This window comes from Sinocyclocheilus anshuiensis, unplaced genomic scaffold (genome assembly GCF_001515605.1).
Source record: "Sinocyclocheilus anshuiensis isolate Anshui unplaced genomic scaffold, SAMN03320099.WGS_v1.1 scaffold2557, whole genome shotgun sequence".
In the NCBI taxonomy this organism is placed as follows: Eukaryota; Metazoa; Chordata; class Actinopteri; order Cypriniformes; family Cyprinidae; genus Sinocyclocheilus; species Sinocyclocheilus anshuiensis.
In genome coordinates this window covers 187,260-209,143 of record NW_015544359.1, presented here as the reverse complement: position 1 = coordinate 209,143, position 21,884 = coordinate 187,260, and the positions used below count along the sequence as shown (strand labels likewise).

At 35.9% G+C, this 21,884-nt stretch overlaps 1 protein-coding gene across 3 annotated transcripts in view; it reads left to right on the top strand.

The window, feature by feature from the left end:
- LOC107698167 (echinoderm microtubule-associated protein-like 4) overlaps positions 1-21,884 on the top strand; it is a 65,024-nt gene that overhangs the window by 5,550 nt on the left and 37,590 nt on the right. For all 3 annotated transcript variants that reach the window (XM_016499127.1, XM_016499128.1, XM_016499126.1), the window contains exons 2-3: positions 10,304-10,486; positions 21,173-21,305. In XM_016499127.1, the coding sequence (XP_016354613.1) occupies positions 10,304-10,486; positions 21,173-21,305 (316 nt within the window). The remainder of the gene's footprint in view (positions 1-10,303; positions 10,487-21,172; positions 21,306-21,884) is intronic.

Below are 21,884 nucleotides of genomic sequence, written 5' to 3'. Positions count from 1 at the left end.
GCTGTGATTGGTTGAGCGGATATATCGCATTCTGCAGAGAAGGGAGACTGGCGTTTGTCGCGGTTTGGAAAGAAAGGGAGAAAACATGACAGAATAACTCGGCGGATATCGCATTTTGCGTAAAATAAAAAATGTACTTTTCAATACCGACCAGATACAATACTGATTTTGGCGGAAACTCAATGGCTATAGCCAAAGGCGTTTATCGCGTTTTGGAACCAAACTCTTCATATGTATACCATGAGGAAATCATCTTTGGATGCTATCAAAATATCACCAAAAATCTACAGTGGTATTACCATTAGATTTCTGGCCACAGTACCATGTGTTTTTGGACATCCATTCCATAGATGGTGATTCTGAAGCTTTCTTTGAAGGACTTTGGAGTACCGTGGCATTATGAATATGGTATTACCATCTGATATCATGATTGTGACGTGATTCTGCCTGATTATTTGCTGATACAATGCTGATAGTGATATCACGAGGTCAGTGTAGTAGTGATATTAGTATTAAAAAGTTTAGTGACCGCAAATAGAATGATGTATACCTGTTAAGTAACACAGGCTAAATCAATGTGTGGTTTTATAGAACGGATGTGGCATTCTCTGTGCAACTCTGTGATAATCCTGCTCATCCATCAGCGAACAGGCCACTGCGTAACCCCATCTCTCCACTTGCTCGGTGCACATAGTTGGCCCGGCTGCACAGTCTAATGTCTTTAAACAAACATGTCACCATATGCGTTAAACAATTTAAAGCCACTGTGAGGCAGTAGGCTGGAATCTGCAGCGCAATAATTAGCACTTCATGCAGACAAACATTTTATAGTTTCCGTGCACAGACCTTCATTATTGGGCACATGTTGGCTGTGTTTACAATGGAATGCTATGTACTGCATACTGTGCAGTGTGCACTGTACACTGTCTACTATTCTTTTTTTAATACTAAGTGTATCCCAAGAATCGATTAGTCTAGCCTGTTTGACGTCGGTCATCCGACGTGACGTCGAGAGTGACCGACTGAAAGGGAACCTATAGGATGCTGTCTCCACTGGATGCGGCGCGGTGTGGCGCGACAAATTCCCCACAGTAAACTGCTGCTGCGTTCTGTCTATGACGTACTGACACAAATTTAAAATGATTTTCAACAGTCGCTTTGTGTAGTCCAGTGTAGACAGACTTTAGCTGTTGCGACACGACAACTGTCGAGTCCGATATATACATGACCTGTAATAAAGGCAGGAATCTCTGTGTGTCTGTCTGTCTTTTTGCATTTTTATTATGTCGAGAACCAAGGGAGTGCAGTGTCACATTTTGGTGCAATATGGACACGCGACATGTTCAGAATTAATGCACTTTTAATAAACTACAGAACAGCGTGAGCCGGAAGCGGCGCGCCTCACGCGGGCAGGGCTTATATTCTCAGAGAACGGACACTGCACTAGTGATACAAAACAAACAGGTCTGTTAAGAGCAATACTTTTAATATAGACAAATTATGATTAGGCTGGGCTACTGTACGTTTTTTTTATGACTGCCGTATTCGCAGGTATTTTCCAAGCAAATTAAGTGCATGTTTTTATCATGTGCAAAATTGCTGATTAACATGGCGGATAAAAGCAGCTCGTTTTTTTACACCAACAATATACTATAGTCAAGTCAAGTCACCTTTATTTATATAGCGCTTTTAACAATACAGATTGTGTCAAAGCAACTGAACAGCATTAATTAGGAAAATAGTGTGTCAATAATGCAAAATGACAATAGTAAACACTAATTTTTCAGTTAAAGACAGTTCATCATTGAATTCAGTGATGTCAACATCCAACTCAGTTTAAATAGTATCTTTGCAATCAAGTCAACGGTATCGCTGGAAATGAAGTGTCCCCAACTAAGCAAGCCAGAGGCGACAGCGGCAAGGAACCAAAACTCCATCGGTGACAGAATGAACTATAGGCGTACTACTTCCAGAACCCAGGTGATTTTTCAAACTTGATGTGCTGTTGTGGTAGGCCAGTTTCAAATCGCATATTTGACACACTGCCTTTGTCTTGTCCTCACTCAATTTAAAGTGCTCCCACACAACTGAGGTCTAATCAGCATTTTTGTCTTCTGAACTGAACTGTCTTCATGAACTGAATCATGACGTTCATGACGTTCACTCATGGGCGATTCATATTCAAGCTCGAATGAGAACCATTTCACGGAGGATGACAGGTGTTCGAGAAAAAAAAAAAAGAATATTAGAATCTCAAAATTGAAAATCGAATGCCAACCCACCAAACGAATATTCGAATAATCGAATATTCTGGTCCAGCCCTAGTTTGGTAGTACAGTAGTTCCGAACAGCCAGTGATTAATTGGTGGATATCTGTGCTGCCTTTGTATGCTGTGGATTAGTTTAACCAGAGTTTGTTTTGTCTTTTGAACATCAGCGCAGCTCAATCTGTCCATAATCTAAGAAAAGGTGGTGAAAATGCATGTCACAACATTGCTCTGTACCACCTATCATTATCTAATCTCACAGGGCCCCACAGATGTGTGTGTGGTTTTGTGTGAGGGAGAGTATGTGTGTATCTTGTGTGTCAAGCCATTACAGTGAATCATTACCATGAAGCTTCAGTGCTGTGTAGTTAATCATGTCTGTTACATGCCTGCTGGTCTGCTGAAGGCAGAGGAATCACATTCATAAAGCTGCACTGAACCACTCTCACTGCACCTTACTGCGGTCTTAATATTCTGTTAGAGTTGTTGTCATCTTTTATGACTTTCTTCACAAAATTACAACAGGAGATTTTTTTAAAGAATATTATAAACGCCTTTCATGCATTTTCATTGTACATATGATATTTCATTGTAAGTATGATCATGTGTTTTCAAAATATGTTGTTTTGAAAGAATCCTGAAAAATATTGGATTTCCCACAAAAATATACATGTATATTAAGCAGCATGACTGTTTTCATCATTGCTAATCCTAAAAAATGTTTCTTGAGCAGCAAATCAGCATATTAGTATGATTTCTGAAGGATCATGTGACACTGAAGACTGGAGTAATGATACTGAAAATTCAGCTTTGACTCACAGGAATGAATTACATTTTAAAATGTATTAAAATAGAAAACTTTTATTTTAAATTGTAAAATTATTTCACAATATTACTGTTTTTTACTGTATTTTTGATGACATAAATGCAGCCTTGGTGAGTGAAACATCAGAATTTTGAATGGTAGTGCATCTAAATATATATTATAATTATAATATTTTACTTATTAAATGATTTATATGGTTAAGCATTCAATATATATTAAACATTTATGTATTTGGAATAGCATGGCAATATTCTATCAGAGGGACAATATTTGCAGCAAACTAAAAATGTACTAAAAATGCAAACAAAAACTGAAAATGTACATATTAAAGTCTAGTTAAATATAATCAAGGTATGTTTTCCACACTTTCCACTACTTCCACTATATTTATTCTTTTAAACAATACATAGAATTAAGCAGCAATATTTAGCTAAATATCTATCTTTTTTATTTTAATAGTTAAATATACACTACGAAATTTTTTTATACATTTTTGAGATGCAAATGAATTGCTGAATCTGAGTTTTTAATTGCTTCATTCAAACAGACAGTTTGAGCTTATTCAAGTAAAAACTTGCAGGCTAAATAAAAAAGCAGATTATATGAACCATTGTATTGGCAGCAAATTAATTGTAAAAATGGTGAATAATCAAGCTCTGCTGAACAGTCTAGTGTGGAAGCTCATAACCTTGAGATGAGGACAGAGCACAAGAGTCTTCCTCCCTAGAGTCTCTATATGCAAATGAGCTTTCATGACTGTTACACATGTATGAGTATGTAGTCCCCTGTGTGTGGATATGCTGAATTATAATGTTTAATTCAAATTGCTTGTATGCAACAATGATACCCAGTCCCAAGAGGCTGTCTGGAGCTGTGTGTGAGCGAGTCTGTGACACTGGTACTTTTACAGAATGACTATAACCCTACAAAAGTGTCATGGCATTACATAAATAGAGTTGTTGTTTTTTGCCTTGGGCAAATAAATAAGCATCCTCAGGAGGTAGCTTCATGGCGATGACTTTTAAAAGGGCAAACACCACTCATCTTTCTTCAGAAATGTTAAATATCTAGTTAGTATTATGAATATCTCCTGTTAGCATAAGTTTCGGGTTCAGTTGTGCAGCGTGAATCTTCGCGTGTTAACCGAGAGTTGAGGCGTGCATCACTGCTTGAAAGCAGAGTGTCAATTTATTTCAGTATTTTCACTCTTATCTCCCACATCTTTGAGGTCACTTCCTGTATGAGCTCACCTCTGCAAAATGTCTCAAAGCAGTATTACAGAGGCCTTGCACAGCTTCTCTCTTGTGGCTTTTCCCGCCTTTCACAGTCACATGCTGAGCATTTACCATAGTACTACAAATGCAAAAAATATAACAAAAACATGGTATTATCACAGTCCTTTTTTTTTAAATAAAGATTGGGCCATGGTATTGCAAAGTGTATTTTCATAGATACTACTCAGTTACTTTTAACAATACTATGCTTAAAAAAGGGTGTGGTAATACTGTGTTTTTGGACTGTTTTTGAATTATTTGTACAATCTCTTACATAGTACTACAATGTATTACATAGTACCATAGTACTACAATGAGTTTTATTTTTTTTTTATACTGTGGTGTTTGGAGTATCACAGTTTTCTTAATAGTACCACAGTACAAAATAGTGCTTTATTTTACAGTCCTGTTCAGCGTATACATATGTACTTAAAGGGGTCATATGATGCAATTTCAAGTTTTCCTTTTTAATGAAAAATAACAAATGAAAAAATATATAATAATCTATGACAAAAATACTATTATAAACTAGGTTAGTGGATAATTTAGCAGCAAATTTATTCTAGAAAAATCATGAGTGCACAATTTTATAAAATCTAAACATTTAGTGAAATAACATTATTTAGTGGGGAACAAATAAAAGTGAATAAGTGTAGGACTAAATCTGGTAAAATGTTACACATTGCTCTCTGTATTGTTGTAAAATACATGAATGAAAACAAGTAAATGTATTTATATATAAATATAAACTATAAAATTAAAAGACATTTCTTTTAAATGTATAGCACAGTAATGAAGGCAGCAACATATGATAGATAGAGGAGTCCTATCTATCATATGTTGCTGCCTCCATTACTGTGCTATACATTAGATTATTAATAGCCTTATAGGACAGAACAAGAAACGCTATAAATAATCTTTCATTGCGCAAAAGTATTATATAATACAAAAAGCTCCAATACAGAGAGGCACAAAGCGCTTATGCGCATCCAGTGCACAGAATGATGCGCTTGAAGCAACACGGAGTCACAGCGTGCAGCTCCGCACAGAGAAGTTCAAAGCACAAAGGAAAGAGATATTGATGCGTAGTTTATTAAAGTTAAAATTAAAAAATTATCAGTTTTAAATCTCAGTTATTGTGCGCTCTTGGAGAGAGTTTCATCGTCTTGACTATTGTAACCAAACAGGACACCTTCAGTTTGAATGCTGAATGGAGGATGACAGACAACCGCAGCGGAGAGAAGAGTTTACATGAACTTGAATTTAATGACTTAAATATTCATCTGTACTTCACACTGAACTATGGAACAGCTTCAGAACACTTGTACTTTGACTTTATGGTGCTTTATAATGTGTTTGTGCTTTCGTGGGGCTTAACAATAACACAGAATAGTATAAGCACAATATCGGATTTGGATCGGTTCGTCTGACCGATACCCGATCCGGCAGAAAATGCCAGTACATAAACACATTGCATTACACCAAATACACAAAATAATGTTATTTTTAGCAACGTTATATGACCCCTTTTAATACACTTAGTGCGTTATCTATGTACTAACTAGGTATTAACCTAGAATCTACCCCTTAACCTAACCTTTACTCAACCTTATTTCGCTCAGTACTTTCCTGAGGAAGTACAATGTAAGTGCGCGTGTAAAATAAAGTGCAACCAAAAACATGATAATATCATAGTACGACGTCCAAAAAAAAGGGTGTTACAATGGTACTGTGTACAAAAATAACATGGTACGTGTCTAATAAAACATGATAATTCCATAGTACTTTTTGCAAGCATTCAGTTCCATTTAATTATGGAATGCATGTGTGAGAGTATAATAACCCTACTTCAGTTAAATGTTTTGTTCTCTAAACCATATAAGACTCTCACACACACATAACCAGTTCAGACATGTGCAGCTTTGTGCTCTACTCCAGTTTACAAGTGTGCCGAGTGTTTTAATGATCTCCTAACCCCGGCAGCGTGACTTGATTATTTTTCTTGCCAGGTACACAAGAGACATCTCTGCTGCTTCATGAAGGTCAAGTCCAACCCAGTTTTGTGTGCGGCCAGTCGATGCTTCCATCTATCCCTTATCTCGTACTCAGGAAGCTCACAGCTAAACACCACGACAGATTATCAGGGCTATCTGTTAACAAGAAGTGTTGCAAATGATGAAGATTAACAAGACACATCAATCAATGCTAGCGAACGTTGTGTTTGTGTGCGACTAGAGCCTGAATGCCGTTGATTGCACCACTGAGTCTTATCTCAGCTGTAAATCTGCCATCTAATCCTGAGGATTTCCTCCATAGACCTCCAGTCAAAATGAAGCACGACAAAAACAAGTCTTACAAGCATGCAGTCTGGCCACGTGCCATGGTATTGTCCCGCACCGAGTCGTTGTGCGTATGAGCGTATGTTGGGCTCTGGTCCGAGTCTGGGAGGTCTGCGTATCTTCTATGCAAGATAAATTGGTTGCATTCTGAGGTGATGTGTGTTAGGTTGGAGGTGTGTGGGCATTTAGGTGTACGTGCTGAAGGGGTGGTGGAGAAAACTAAGGAATGTGACGAGCTATTGTGAAATATGACATGTGCGTAGGCCTTCCTTCCTCTTAGCCCACAAGGAATCATGGGTAGAAATGTGGAAGAGGCCACGTTTATACTAATTTTAGGTGTACGGCATTCTGGAGAAATGTCATGCCATTGATATATTCGGTGGAGGTTACCTGGGGATACTCTGTCACCTTCCAACCCTCCCTTTCTCTTTCTATTTAGCGCGCTCCCTCTGCCCTTGGTTTTTCCGTACACACTGCCAGTATCAAACAACTTCCCAAAGCGATTTCCTCTCAAAGAAATGCATTGTATTATAAACGTTTGCCCTCTCCATGTTTCCGTGGTCTGCTGAGATAAGACGGTTTGAGAGGAAGGACCTGCAGACAGGGAGGAAACCACGGGCAGAGAAAGCAAATGAAATATTGCAGCCGTTTCACAGCCTTTCAGAGATTGGATTTTATTGGCTACTTCCTGCAACCTTGAGATGTTTGGGAACCTCCTCCCCATCTCCACACGGAGCTCCGCAGTGACCTAAAGACTGCAGGCACCCTTATCATTAGCGCTATGTAGGGAATTTGCCGATTTTTCAAGAGCTGGATGTGCAGTGTGGTAATAATCTTTTTGTATTTGTGCCCATGTGTTTTGTTTGTGAATTTTGTGTGGGTGAGAGTGTGAGTACTTCCAGTGATTTATTAGTGGTGTAAAACTGTCCCATGGTTTGGTTTCAAGCTTGGATCAGAGATTTGTTGGTGTGTGAGAGTTTGAGTTGTTATATGGTATTTTATTTTGCGCAAAGAAAACAAAAATAATGACTTTATTCCACATTTTCATCTCTACTGCGTCACTTGTGGACGCGCGTTCACGACAGTACCATGACGCGAGCGTGTGGCGGTGCCGGCGCTGACCCAGATCCGGTGTGAACGAAGGTCTTACGGGTTGAATGATGAACGAAGGTCTTACGGGTTTGGAACAACACGAGGGTAATTAATGACAAAATTTTCATTTTTGGTTGAACTATCCCTTTAATTTAAGAACAAAAGAAGAAAATCACTCACTGATCTTGACTGAATAACTTGTAACTAAGGATTAATCTATTTTATTTCTAAAAAGAAAACTATGCAGTATTATTTTACATTGAATTACATTTGATTTAAATTTCTGCACTTTTCTGTTGTCTTATTTTTTCTGTTTTAAGATGGGTGGCAACTAGCGTTAAGGTTCAATACTGCCACCTACTGTCTTGGATTATGTACGATTTTATCAAATGTGTAATATTAACATTATCTATATAATTTTTTTAAAATACCCGATTTCCAGACAGACAAAAGGGATAGTTCACCCAAAAATTAAAATTCTGTCATTAATTAACCACTGATGTCACATGGACTATTTTAACTTTCTGAATGTGTCAGTTGCATTGCTGTCTATGGAGGGTCAGAAAGCTCTCGGATTTCATCAAAAATATCTTAATTTGTGTTCCGAAGATGAACGAAGGTCTTATGTGTTTGGAACAACATGAGGGTGAGTAATTAATGACAGAATTTTCATTTTGGAGAACTTTTCAACTATACCTTGAAGCTTAGCTCACACTAGTGGACCGACTCTTCTCGTTCTGTCGTGTTTGACTGCTAGTTCATGTCTGTTAGCTTTGAGGGCGTATATAAGTGCTACTGAACTTCCTGTACTCAAAGTGGACACAATTCACTTTTAACAAATATTTGCTTATAAAATATACAATTTAAATACAACATTTTCAATAAAATGTACTTTCTTTTTGCGACATCAAATATTGATGAAATAACACCTGTTTATGATCAGCAATAACAAGTAGCAAATCATGGTTCATGGTTCTGAAATCCAGCCTACCTGTGTTTAGATGCATTCATAGTCTCTGACAAGCAAAAGAGCATGAATAGCAGCAGCCAATGAAATTGCTAGAGGAAAGAGCCAAGACTTAATGCATAAAATGGCCTTTGCTTACCACCGATTCCATCTGTAACTGATAAGCTGTGCTGCCCACGTCTCCCTCTGTCTCATTCATATTTTTTTGCCTCTTTCCTTCTTTTTCCGTTTTGTGTATAAACAGCCCCAAGCCCATTCTCCATGTTGTTTGTTGACATTAGTGGTGTCTGGTGCTCTTCAAGATTGGGAAAGCACAGATGTCACTTATCAATGGGAAATGTGCTTTGAAGAACGGCTACAGTGGTGCTCTATATGAACAGTGTGTCCACTAATGCTCCATGGATATATTCATCTAGACAACAGAGAACTGTTTTGAATTAACGCTACAGTATGAGAGTTCTGCGGAATAGTTTGCGCTTTTATTTGCTGAAATAATTCTAGATAAAAGGGATTTATATATAAAATATACTTGCGGTCAAAAGTTTGGAATAAATACGATTTTGTTAATGTTTTTAAAGAAGTCTCTAAGGTTCACCAAGGCTGCATTTATTTGATCAAAAAATACAGTAAAATCAGTAATATTGTGAAATATTGTTACAATTTAAAATAACTTTTATATTTTAAAATATAATTTATTCCTGTTATATCAAAGCTAAATTTTCAGCATCATTACTCCAGTCTTCAGTGTCACATGATCCTTCAGAAATCATTCTAATATACTGATTAGCTGCTCAATAAACATTTAATGTTATTATCAATGTTGAAAACAGTTGTGCTGTTTAATATTTTTTTGTGGAAACTGTGATATGCAGTTCAAAAGAAGAGCATTTATAGATATTAATAGATATATAGTATCAGAAATGTTTTTGCTGTAATTTTCAATGCATTCAATGTGCCCTTGCTGAATACAATTATTAATAATAAAAATAAAATAAATCTTACTGACCCCAAACTTTTGAACTGTCATGTATGTAAAATTGCATTGTGATTTTATATATATATAAATAAAATGTTTTGCTGCAGGAGCTACATATAGACACACCCACTACACTCTTAAAAATAAAGGTGCTTCACGATACCATAGAAGAACCTTTTTGTCTAAATGGTTCCATAAAGAACCTTCAACATCTGAAGAACCTTTCTGTTTCACAAAAGGTTCTTTGTGGCGAAAGAAGGTTCTTCAGATTATAAAAAGGCAAGAAAGAGATGGTTCTTTAAAGAACCTTTGACTGAATGGTTCTTTGTGGAACCAAAAATGGTTCTTCTATGGCATCGCTTGAAGAACCTTTTGAAGCACCTTTATTTTTAAGAGTGTATGTTGTGTTTTTAATTCTTTGAACAATTTTAATGTTAATCATTTATAATATTGACAATGATATTGTTGTCCAAAGAAGAGAAAATATATCTGACAAGACTTCTATATTGTGCATCTGTACTATATGATGAGCAAGTCATCTTTATCTCTCTTTCTCTGGCAGATGACAGTATTTCTGCGGCGAGCACATCAGACGTGCAGGACCGCCTGTCATCTCTGGAGCTGCGGGTGCAGCAGCAGGAAGATGAGCTGATGGTGATGAAGGCCGCGCTGGCAGACGTGCTCAGACGTCTGGCTCAGTCGGAGGACTCCGCCGCCGCTGCCAAAAAACAGCAAAGCAGCAAAGGTAACCTAGCACTGCCGTGTGTGTGTGCATCTTTGCCTCCAGTGATCCTCACACTGTTTACATGCAGGAAGTGTAGGAGTGCAGCCAGACCATGATCTGTTAACAGTTTCAATCCAGCATTGACCCACGGCGCTGAACATTTCCATTTGAATAGAAGCTGTGTGTGTGTGTGTGTGTGTGAACGTTCGTGTGTGTGAGGGTGTGATCTTGGGTTGGCTGCTTGAGGGAAGGCATTTTAATGTTTGACCATTAAAACTGACTTCACTTTGTTCTCCGTTTAACACACCGTATAAAACACACTGGCTGCCTCGCGCCCTGTTTCTCTCACTCTCACGCACACACGTATACAACTTGTGTATATTTAAACTTTATGCAGCTTAAAGTTTTTTGATGTTAAAATACTTTTGTCCTTTCCTGGTTTAATATGTAATAAAGAAGACTAAGGATGACTTACGAAGAGTGTAAAAAGTGTGGCGCTGACAATTTTGCTCTGTTTGTTTGAGCGGCCCAACATGTTGACCGCTTACTCAGCCAATTACATTTTGGGCGGACTACCAATTAATCTACTATTAACCACAGGTTTTTAGAAGTATTGAGAGAAACAGTAAATGTTTCTTGTGCCATTAATGTTTAAGAAAGTAGTATGGCAATAGTTGTCCCAGGACCTCATCACGTTGATTCCCAGTTACCATATTGTAAATAAGAGCATTATTTTGGCATCATATTTTGTGTAAAATAACCCTTATGTTAGAAAAGGAGTGTTTAAAGTACAGAATACTTTCTATGCATACATGTCAAGTCAAGTGCTTTGCAATGCATTGTGGGATGCGATATCTTATGTAGTATTCCCTGCTGTATATTGCATGTAATGGCAAATATAGCTGGTCATTCAGGTGTTCTTTGAATAAGGAATTTTTCATACTATGTACATGTTGTTTTAACAGAAAAATAAAATAAAAAAAAAACTGGCAGCTGTGGTTGCCAGAATAATTCAGTATAATGTAAACATCTTTACAAAGCAACCTGTACATTTTGTAATTTACAAATAATTAATTAATAATAATAATAATAATATATAAAGGTGTATAGATATATGATGCCTATTGATATATGGAAGGTGTACAGTGTCATACACACAAATTCAAAACAATCGTGGTAACATATGACTATACAATAATGGGAAAAAAAACATGAATTTATCAATTTAAGATTCAACATAAAAATCCTATTGTACATTACTGATAACATAAACTGTTAAGAAACACAATTATTTAGGCTAAACAAACTACAAAAAAAGTCTTACAGGGAATTCTGGGAACATGGTTTTTCATTGTAAATTATACCTTTTTTACTTCCAAAAATTGTATATTTAACCCTATTTTACTGTAAAATTACATGAAGTGTACAGTTAGGATGAAATAGTAAGGGAACTATTGTAGATGCAACAGAGACACTCTAGTTTAAATGAGTTTGGAGGCCTTTTTATTAGTTACTTCTGGAGAGAAATTAAGCAAATACTGGACACAGATGTGGAATTTTAAGTGTTGAGAGCCTGTACATAGGGGTGTGTGATATTGACAAAAAATAATATCTCAATATTTTCTGGGATTTTATCGATAATGATAATTAGACGATGTTTTGCTCAAGGTACCTTAAGGACTACCGTGGACAGCTGACTCCTAAAGTTTTTGATATTCTTCATAGTCTGTGTGGCGGTCAGTTCACACTGATAGAAATTAATCTTCTCCAATAAGTTTAAACTGATTTTTATATTTTATGGGCATTTTTACCTTTATACAGTAAAGCTTTATAAAAGTGTCCACTATCTTTTGAGTCAAATTCTTACGTTTAATCAGTGAATTAGAATAATACGACATTTGGGCTGTTACCAAGCAAATGGAATCCGTATCAATAAAATTCATCTTTGCAATGCAGAGGAAACACAGAAGTTGCATCTGAAGTGGCATTTAGATGTATTTACACACAGTTTAATGCAAGACATGAATGCATTTAACCTGCAATTACAAATGCATACATTTTTTATATATTATTAAACATAAAACATTGAATACTGATATCTTAAATTACTTAAATAATAAAAGATACTTTGAATGTGAAATCGCCAGCAAGTCACTGTTAATAAGTGAGTCATTGCGATTGAACCGAATCATTTAAACTGGTCATTCATTCAGGAACGAAACCCCGTCATGCTGCTCAGAGATCAAATGCATACATTTTTTATATATTATTAAACATAAAACATTGAATACTGATATCTTAAATTACTTAAATAATAAAAGATACTTTGAATGTGAAATCGCCAGCAAGTCACTGTTAATAAGTGAGTCATTGCGATTGAACCGAATCATTTAAACTGGTCATTCATTCAGGAACGAAACACCGTCATGCTGCTCAGAGACGCAAAACAGTGCTGTGGCTTTGTTTGGAATCATTTTTGTTGTCAAAATAGCGCAAAAACAGGAAATATAATGGTTTTTGCAAAATACTCGATAGCATCAAATCGCATATCGTTAAAACAACATTTACGATATTATCGCAGATGATATATATTGAACACCCCTAATAGTATTGAAGTCTACATTGAAAGGCTGTGCATTCGGTTGTAAGCAAATGCTTAGTGTTTGCGTTAAAACTAAAGTATGCTTTGGACTTTATTTTCATCAGTATCTGATTTAGCACACGTCTTCATTTTCTCTTTAAAATTAAAGCTGCGAACAGACATTTGTACTCAGAAGTTTACATTTATACAATCCTTCTTATAAAAAATATATATATAAAAAGGGCTTGTAAATGTATGAGCGTAACGAGAGTGGATGAATAAAGGGAATTAATTACTGTACATATGAGGACAGGAGAGATTGAAGAGCTGTAAAATCTGGCACTGTGTTCTCCTCATCCATTCACTCCACGACGTGACCAAAGGTGCGTCACACTAGACCTCATGTTCCATTCACTCCCATTCACAAGTAATTCTTACCATTTTACAAAGATTGCTGGGTTGGATTTCCATTTGTATGTCAGATGATAGGCTTTGGAAAAAATAGACTTGAGTAATTATACATATCAGTGTACAAATGTCTCCAATTAGACCAATGGACAAACTAATGAATGTTTTACTCAACACAAGCAAAAACAAAGAGCAGTTTGATCACAATGAAATATTTTACAGCAGAACAAACCTAGAAAGATTACTATTCATTATTAAAATTTCCATGACTTTAGAAGATTTTTCTCAGACTTTTCCAGGCCTGGAATTCATTGTTATTTCCATGTTTTTGATTACTAAAAATACATTTTTGGAATATACGGAGCCCCGCACATGACATGCATGAAAAAATATATAAATTGTGCACACGATTACTATTTCGTTCCCTCGATTTATAAATTGTGCGCACGATTACTATTTCGTTCCCTCGATTTATAAATTGTGCGCACGATTACTATTTTGTTCCCTCGATTTGCTAAATTGTGCGCACAATTTACATTTTAGTACATCGAGGGAACAAATTAGTAAATCGTGCGCACGATTTATTTATTTTTTCGTGCATGTCATGTGCGGGGCTCCGTAGGAATAAACAGCATTGTTATTTTTTTTATACATTTTAATAAATATTTTATTTTGTATTATACATATTATTATTGTTTATTTAAAGTCTAGTGTGATGCAGCTTAATGTTTGTGTTCAGACATTTGATCTGCTCTGTGTAAAGGAGCCGGTCATGTGACAGACACAGGACACGAGGACTGCAGGGGGGTGCTTGAATTTCTGCCTTTAAAAACATACAGGGCTGGGCCTAGAAATAATTTTACCAAATGAAAAGGAAAAGAAAGCAAGAAACAACAATTCTCAAGCAGTGAGCAATGAAAACGGGCAAAACGAAACCAAGCCTCTAAACAAAATAGAAATTCAAGCCTTGAACGGCAATTGCCAGACAAAACCATCAGAAAGAAGGCCAACCTCTGACTCAACACAGAACACAGCTTGGACAGCTACACTGCTCATTCTTTATTATGACTGTTTTCCACATTTTACAGTAATAGTCATCAAAACTGGAAGCTAATAGCCAAAACAAACCTCAAAATAGTGATGTTATTTATTATAAGCATGCAGAGCTCCGTCCTTACTAAAAAGACGTGTCATAATATGAAGGTCAGATCATCCTTCCTGAGTCCATGACTGAATTTTTTATGTTTTTTAAACATGAAATGTATCAGTATCCGATTGAATCTTTATTGTGAACACACTGGAAAAAAGTGTGCATTCCTTCTAAAAACTATTTGTTAGATTAAATTTGATATGTCTGCTTTTCAGACTTCATCTATTTGAATTCAACAATTACTTTGGATCTCAAAATAGCTTCATGTTTAAGCTAGTTGAGACTGGATTTCACCAATAAAGAGAATGTGTTAAACGGTTCCAACCTAATCCTGCAGTCAAAATAGTTTATCTTTGTTTTATACACTACTGTCAAAAGCTTGGGATCAGAAAGATTTTTTGAAGAAATTAAAACTTTTATTTAGCATGGATGCATTAAATTGATCAGAAATGTACGTTTCTGATCAAGTAAACACATTTACGTCCCACTTTATATTAAGTGGCCCTAATACCTGTGTACTTACATAGTAACTAGATGTGTACGTAGTATGTAACCACAGTGTAAGTACACATTGGTGCATAGTATCTACAGCTGTAATGTTTGTGTAACTACACATCTGTAACAACCCTCCGAATGGTATATGTAAATGCAAATGTGTAACAGGACATTGGTAACAACACTTTTTGGTAATGAAAGTACAAATGTGTAACAGGACATTTGTAACATCACTTTTTGATAATGAAAGTACAAGCATCTAGTTACTATGTAAGTACACAGGTATTAGGGCCACTTAATATAAAGTGGGACCGACATTTGTAATCCGCAAAACAGTTTTTTACATTGATAAGAAGAAGAAATGTGATAAAATATGTGACACTGAACAGTGGAGTAATGGTGCTGAAAATTCAGCTTTGCCATCATTTATTCAGAATATAGTAAAATTAATAAGTTATTTTAATTGTAATAATATATTACAATATTGCTTTTTCAATTTTCAGATTTGATCAAATAAATGCAGCCTTTAAGAAATTTATTTCAAGAACATTACAAATCTTTTGAGCAATAGTGTGTAAAGTAGGAGTTTATTAAGATTTAATCTTACTGCTATTAATATCAGTAAATGTATCATTTAAAATAAATTATTTACTTTCAAATGTGCATTTCTGTGGGACAAAATATGCATTTTTTTAGTACTTGCACTTACATCATGCTTTTTTCTGTTTATTAATTTTCATTGTGTCAATATGATGGTTGCTAGTTCTCATTTTCACATTTTCAGTCCCTGAATGAACCACATTTTCTTTCCGCTGCCCATATTTACTCACTGCACCCACTATGACCCATTTTTCTCACTTTTACTCCTCCATTTCTCTTTCATTCTCACCCTGCTGATTTGAGTTTCAAGGCTGACTCACTGCTCCTATAACATTCAATCCCCCTATCTATTCCCCCTCATTTCCCATAATCCCCCACACACTAGTATCTTTCCCCAAACTCTCAGTCTTTCCACTCAAATCCTCTCCCAAACCTCAGTTTATCCTTAATCAGCTGCTCTCTGGACAATATCTGTGAAAGGGCTCTATTCACTGAGGAAAAGAGAAGCGCTGGTTCCTCACAAACTGCTTTTCCCAGTTACAGACGAATGCAATGATTGATTTATTGTTTTTGTGATTAATCTGATCTGACTCATTTGGCATATCATGAAATACGTTTGAATTGATTTTCACAAGCTGTCTGGTTCAGTAAGGCAGGCTGTTATTGAGGTGTTTTATTGCCGTTAAGAGTGTCTTCTATCATATGAAGTACACTGAATATGATTAAGATTGACTATATACGTAAATCCAGCAAATTGTCCTGTATTTTGAGCATGAAAGTGATGGAGAATACCAGTGGTTTTGGTGACGAACAGCTAGTGACAGGCTTCTGATGGAAGGCAGATAATTCCTTGGTTTCCTGTTGGAGTGAGGTCACATGAGGACTTCCTGTGTGGCTGTGCTGACTAGACACACACACACACACCCATACAGTATCGTACACAGGAAGAAGATCATCTTATGCTTGAATGCTCAGTCTCTGTCCATGAAAGCCAGTGCTCTAAACACACGCATTATTTATTTCTTTGATGCAAAGAGCATGATCTGTTGTGACAGCAGTGGCAGCTTCCAGTAAAGTCACCTATTACTGAGACACAAATCTGAACGATTAAGTTTCCTTAATTATAAAAGTATGATGTTGAAAATAAAAGCTAGTGTAGTTTGTTTGACTTTCAGGAACAGAATTTCTTAATGACTGCCAAACGTCCACAGAATCACAACGTCTGTAATTCGAAAGGTTTGAAACTTCTCCTACCCCGTGCATGTTTGTTTATTAAATATGTTGGCTAATTTTCAGCTAGCAGTAATGGGGCCAAAATGTAATATGACTTTGTCAGAATATCATTTTAAATTCAAAATGTTTTCAGTGCATCAGAGTTCTGTTCCTAAGAGCCTGAAAGTGCACTTTTCCCTTTGTGTGTGTGTGTGTGTGTGTGTGTGTGTGTTTGTGTGTGTGTACTAATAATCCTAGTAATAGGTATAATAATAATAATACTGTATTTGTATATTAGTAGTATTCGTACTGCTATTATCATTGTTCTTATTAAAAACTAATATTGTATAACTGAATAATAATTAATTCAACAACAACAATAATAATATTAATAATAATAATAATAATAAAATCAATACTGTATTTGAATATTAGTAGTATATTATTTGTATTGATTATTATGATGATTATTATTGATTATTATTATTATTATTATTAGCAATACATTGCAATATTAATTCATATTAGGCATTTCATCTGTGGTATTTTTGAAAGATCTTGTCTTTGCTGTTAGTTAGCACATGTTGAATACAAAAGCTGAAATGACAATCAGTTGTTTCATTCATTCATTCATTCATTCATTCATTCATTCATTCATTCATTCATTTCAATGGGCAAAACAGTACAGTCCATTTGCAAACATACTGGTAGTTCTAATAAATGTCGAATCAGCTGATCATCAAAGTAATTGTTCATTGCAGCCCTAGCAATAAAGATGATGCAGATTTTCCCACAAAATCAGCATAGAAAATATACAAAAACTTGCAGATTCTGCGTGGAGCTGGAACGGTTTTAATTTAAGAATAAACTAAATTAAACTAGATCATTAATGTCTTAGATCATTAATGCACACTAAATATTTCTAAACATTCAAATTAAATTTAAAAAGAAACATGCGCAAGGGAAATTCATGATGAATGTGACCTGTGGTTGTTTTGTTTTTTTGCGGTGTTTTATCTGGAACACTATAGAGAAAGTTTTGCTGAAGCACACATCTCTCAGCAGTCTGATGAGGTCAGCCACACACTGTGTGTTTTTGTTGTGGGCTAATGGAGCGTGAAACAGAGCCATGTGGTACTGACATCGCATCACTGCCTCCTAAGATAATATACACTATACACACGCGTAAGCGTGCCCCGGGGAGAAAAACAATTAATCGAATCCACCACGCAAGGCCTGCACAGGCGTCCGTCTCTCTCACAAAGCAAAGGGGTCAAAGTGAAGCAACCGGTGAGCAGTCAATATAGACTGATATGGAAAAAAAAAAAAAAGATTTGTGATAATTTTTTGGCTATATCACCCAGCCCTACCTCAGATGATGCCAACCCTGAAACAACACACAAACTACCCAATTTTGCTACAAGTTTGATCGCAATGGTTGTTTTGTTTTTTTGCGGTGTTTTATCTGGAACACTATAGAGAAAGTTTTGCTGAAGCACACATCTCTCAGCAGTCTGATGAGGTCAGCCACACACTGTGTGTTTTTGTTGTGGGCTAATGGAGCGTGAAACAGAGCCATGTGGTACTGACATCGCATCACTGCCTCCTAAGATAATATACACTATACACACGCGTAAGCGTGCCCCGGGGAGAAAAACAATTAATCGAATCCACCACGCAAGGCCTGCACAGGCGTCCGTCTCTCTCACAAAGCAAAGGGGTCAAAGTGAAGCAACCGGTGAGCAGCCAAGAACCTAAATCAGACATTTCCACATGCAGGCCATTCAGAGAGAGTTTTAAATAGCATGGCTGATGCAAACCATTGCAATCATGGCACTGACGTTTAGCGTGAGAACACCATACCAAGCTCAACTGGAAACCTCAGTCTGTTCTGTAAAATCCAAAATGCTAGTTTAACACGAGTCAGTGTGTCTCCGCTAGGATCCAGACATCTGAGACTGCTTCTGTTGTTTATTCGTTCTCATTTAATTAAAATGGAAAATAAATCACAGCTTTTCATTCTGGTCTGGTCTTCACTATATATACATATTACATACATTTTATATACACCATTCAAAAGTTTGGGATTGGTAAGATATTTTATGTTTTTATATGTTGAAAGAAGTCTCTTTTGCTCACCAAGGCTGCTACATTAAACAAAAAATAAAGTTAAAACAGTGAAATATTATTACAATTTAAAAAAACCATTTTCTATTTGTTAATAGTGTTCACCATCTGTTTGATTACATGTCATTAACTAACCGCATGATTTTTACCGTACATTTCTGCCATATGGACATCAACTTGACATAGTCACCACTGATAAGCTACTTCTAAATATAATGTAGAAACTTGAATTTTCTGTAAAGCTGCTTTGCAATGATTTGTATCGTGAAAAGTGCTATACAAATAAACATGAATTGAATTATTATAATTATCAGTGTAGAAAACGCTTTATGATGTTGCTATGGTGACCCATACTTAATACAATATACAGTATGAATGTCATTGGACTGGATTAAAAAAAAAAGTATTTTTATGTCAGTGGTACTGTAATTAAAATGGACTAGTAGATCAGTTGACTAATCCAGTTAGCATATCTGGATTGCTGCTTTATTTAAGCCAGACTCTTTACAGTCTATATTGTCTTTCTCTATTTCCTGACTGTTGATCATGTTCAATTTTATGACTTCCAAGCATTCAAAAGTCATAGAAATCAATAGAATCTGAAGTCACAGAAGAGTCTGGAAATGTCTCTGCTGAATTCAAATCTTATATTTAATATTTAAATTCTATATATTCTGTAGAATTATATATATATAATGCATTTAGAATCTTATATAGTTATGTTCAGCATTACAATATTCATAATGTCTTATGAATATTCAAACAATATTCTGTACATGAATTCGGTAACATTTTACAAAAAGCTCCCATTTATATTGAAGCACGTTTCCACCACATAATTAAAAAAATAAAAAGTAATTGTGACTTTATATCTCACAATTCTGACTTCTTTCCTCTGAATTCTGAGTCACTAAGTTCTGTGTGTTCATTTGTTTGTTTTGTTTCTGCCATGAAATAAAAAAATAAAAAAAAGGTATTTGCAACTTTTTAATCTCACAATTCCGACTTTTTATTCTCACCATTCTGACAAAAAGTCACAGTTAAAAAGTTGCAATTACCCTTTTCATTTTTTTATTATCCTGTGGCATAAACAAGCTTCCATATATTTAACATGAGATAATGCATGTTAAAGAACGACATGTTTTACAGTATTTATAAGTTGTTCATTGTTTGTGAAGGAGTGTATTTGGCATAGAAAAATTATTGTCATACGCCCAACTCATTTTTTGAAACTTTGACCATATTTAGCATGAAAATCCAACTCTTTAGCAGTGTAAATAAGTCAAAATGCATGAAACAGCATTAGGCCTCCCCTTTAATATAAAAAAAGCTTATCCAATTGGAAAATTCATGGAAATTTATAAGTCAAAGGGTGTGGGAAGCCTAATAGAAGGTCTGTGCAGTAAATTTGTTGCGGTGCGGAGATTTGAGTCATTGTTTTAAGATATAAGAGGTAGGCCTGTCACGATAACAACTTTTTGTTGTGCGATATATTGCCCCAGAAATAATTGCGATAAGCGATATTATTGTCATTTTACACACTTCCAAATGACAACAAACTTTTAATTTTTAAGAATATTTAGATCATGGAAATTAAGTATCAAAATATTAGATACCTTAAAAAACCTGAATAAATAGTAAATAAACATTTTCTAACAAAAAGTGCAAAGTAATAAGTAGAAAAAAAGAAAAATGCACAAAGAACTTGTATGGAGATTCTTTCATCTACAGATTTTTCCCGGACGTTCTTTTCTCTATAAAATAAGGGTGCACACTATTGCTGAAAAACACAATCACTACTTAGCAGTCAGATGTCCGTATGCACAAAGGCACAGATCCCTAAACAAGGCCATATCTGCAGATGAAACTTTGTTTGTAGAAGCATTTTTTTAATTTCAACTAGCACCTCATGACTACACCATGTTATGTACGAGAAGCTGCAAAAGACACAGGCGCAAGCGGAATTTACAAAACATGGTGACATTAATTTTTAAGTAAATATAATGGGCGATATATTGCGTCACCAAAAATTATTGAGGTCATGTACATATATTGCGCGATAAGTCGATATATTGATTATTGCGACAGGCCTAATAAGAGGGAATAAAACCGATGTGCAATGTGTCTCCTGCAGGTCAGACCCCGCTGCGAGAGGCTTATTCAATGTCCTGTATTGCCAATGGCAGTTCCAGCAGCCGCAAATCTCACAGAGATAGTTCCACAGTGTCCATAGCCAAGAAAGAGACGCTCTCCTCCGCCGCCAAGAGGTAATGCACACACAACTGAAATGTGCAAATGATCTCAAAGCCTCCTCTACACATTTTGGATGTCTCCCTTCTCTGACCCATTTCAGCTCTCCACTAATGAGCTGATGATTTGAAGCAGGTGTGTTAGATTAGGGAGATATTAACAATGAGGTGTGATGGCAAACCTCCATGACTGGTTTGGGAAACACTGTGTTAGGATACTCTTAATGAATTTTTAACAGACACGCTTTTAAAATCAATATAATCAACAAAATACAGTCGTCTGGAAAAATGCTGTCAAAAATATTGACGACTCATCTTACGCTGACGATTTCAAATGTTGGTGCATTCAGCTCTGTTTAATATGTGATGTTCTTTCAGCCTGAAGAAATATATTCATCTGAAAGTCTGTGAGTGTTTCACCTCAGTGTTGAGATGCTCAGCTCTCCTCATCTTTTCATGTGTATCGGATCTTCCTCTGTTGACCTGCATGTTGTTTTTGCAGTGGTGGCGAGCGGAAAAAAGACAAGCCTCCGATGGAGGGGATCAAGGAGAAAGAGGAGCCACCACAAGCTAACGATAAAACCCCCTCAGCGCCCA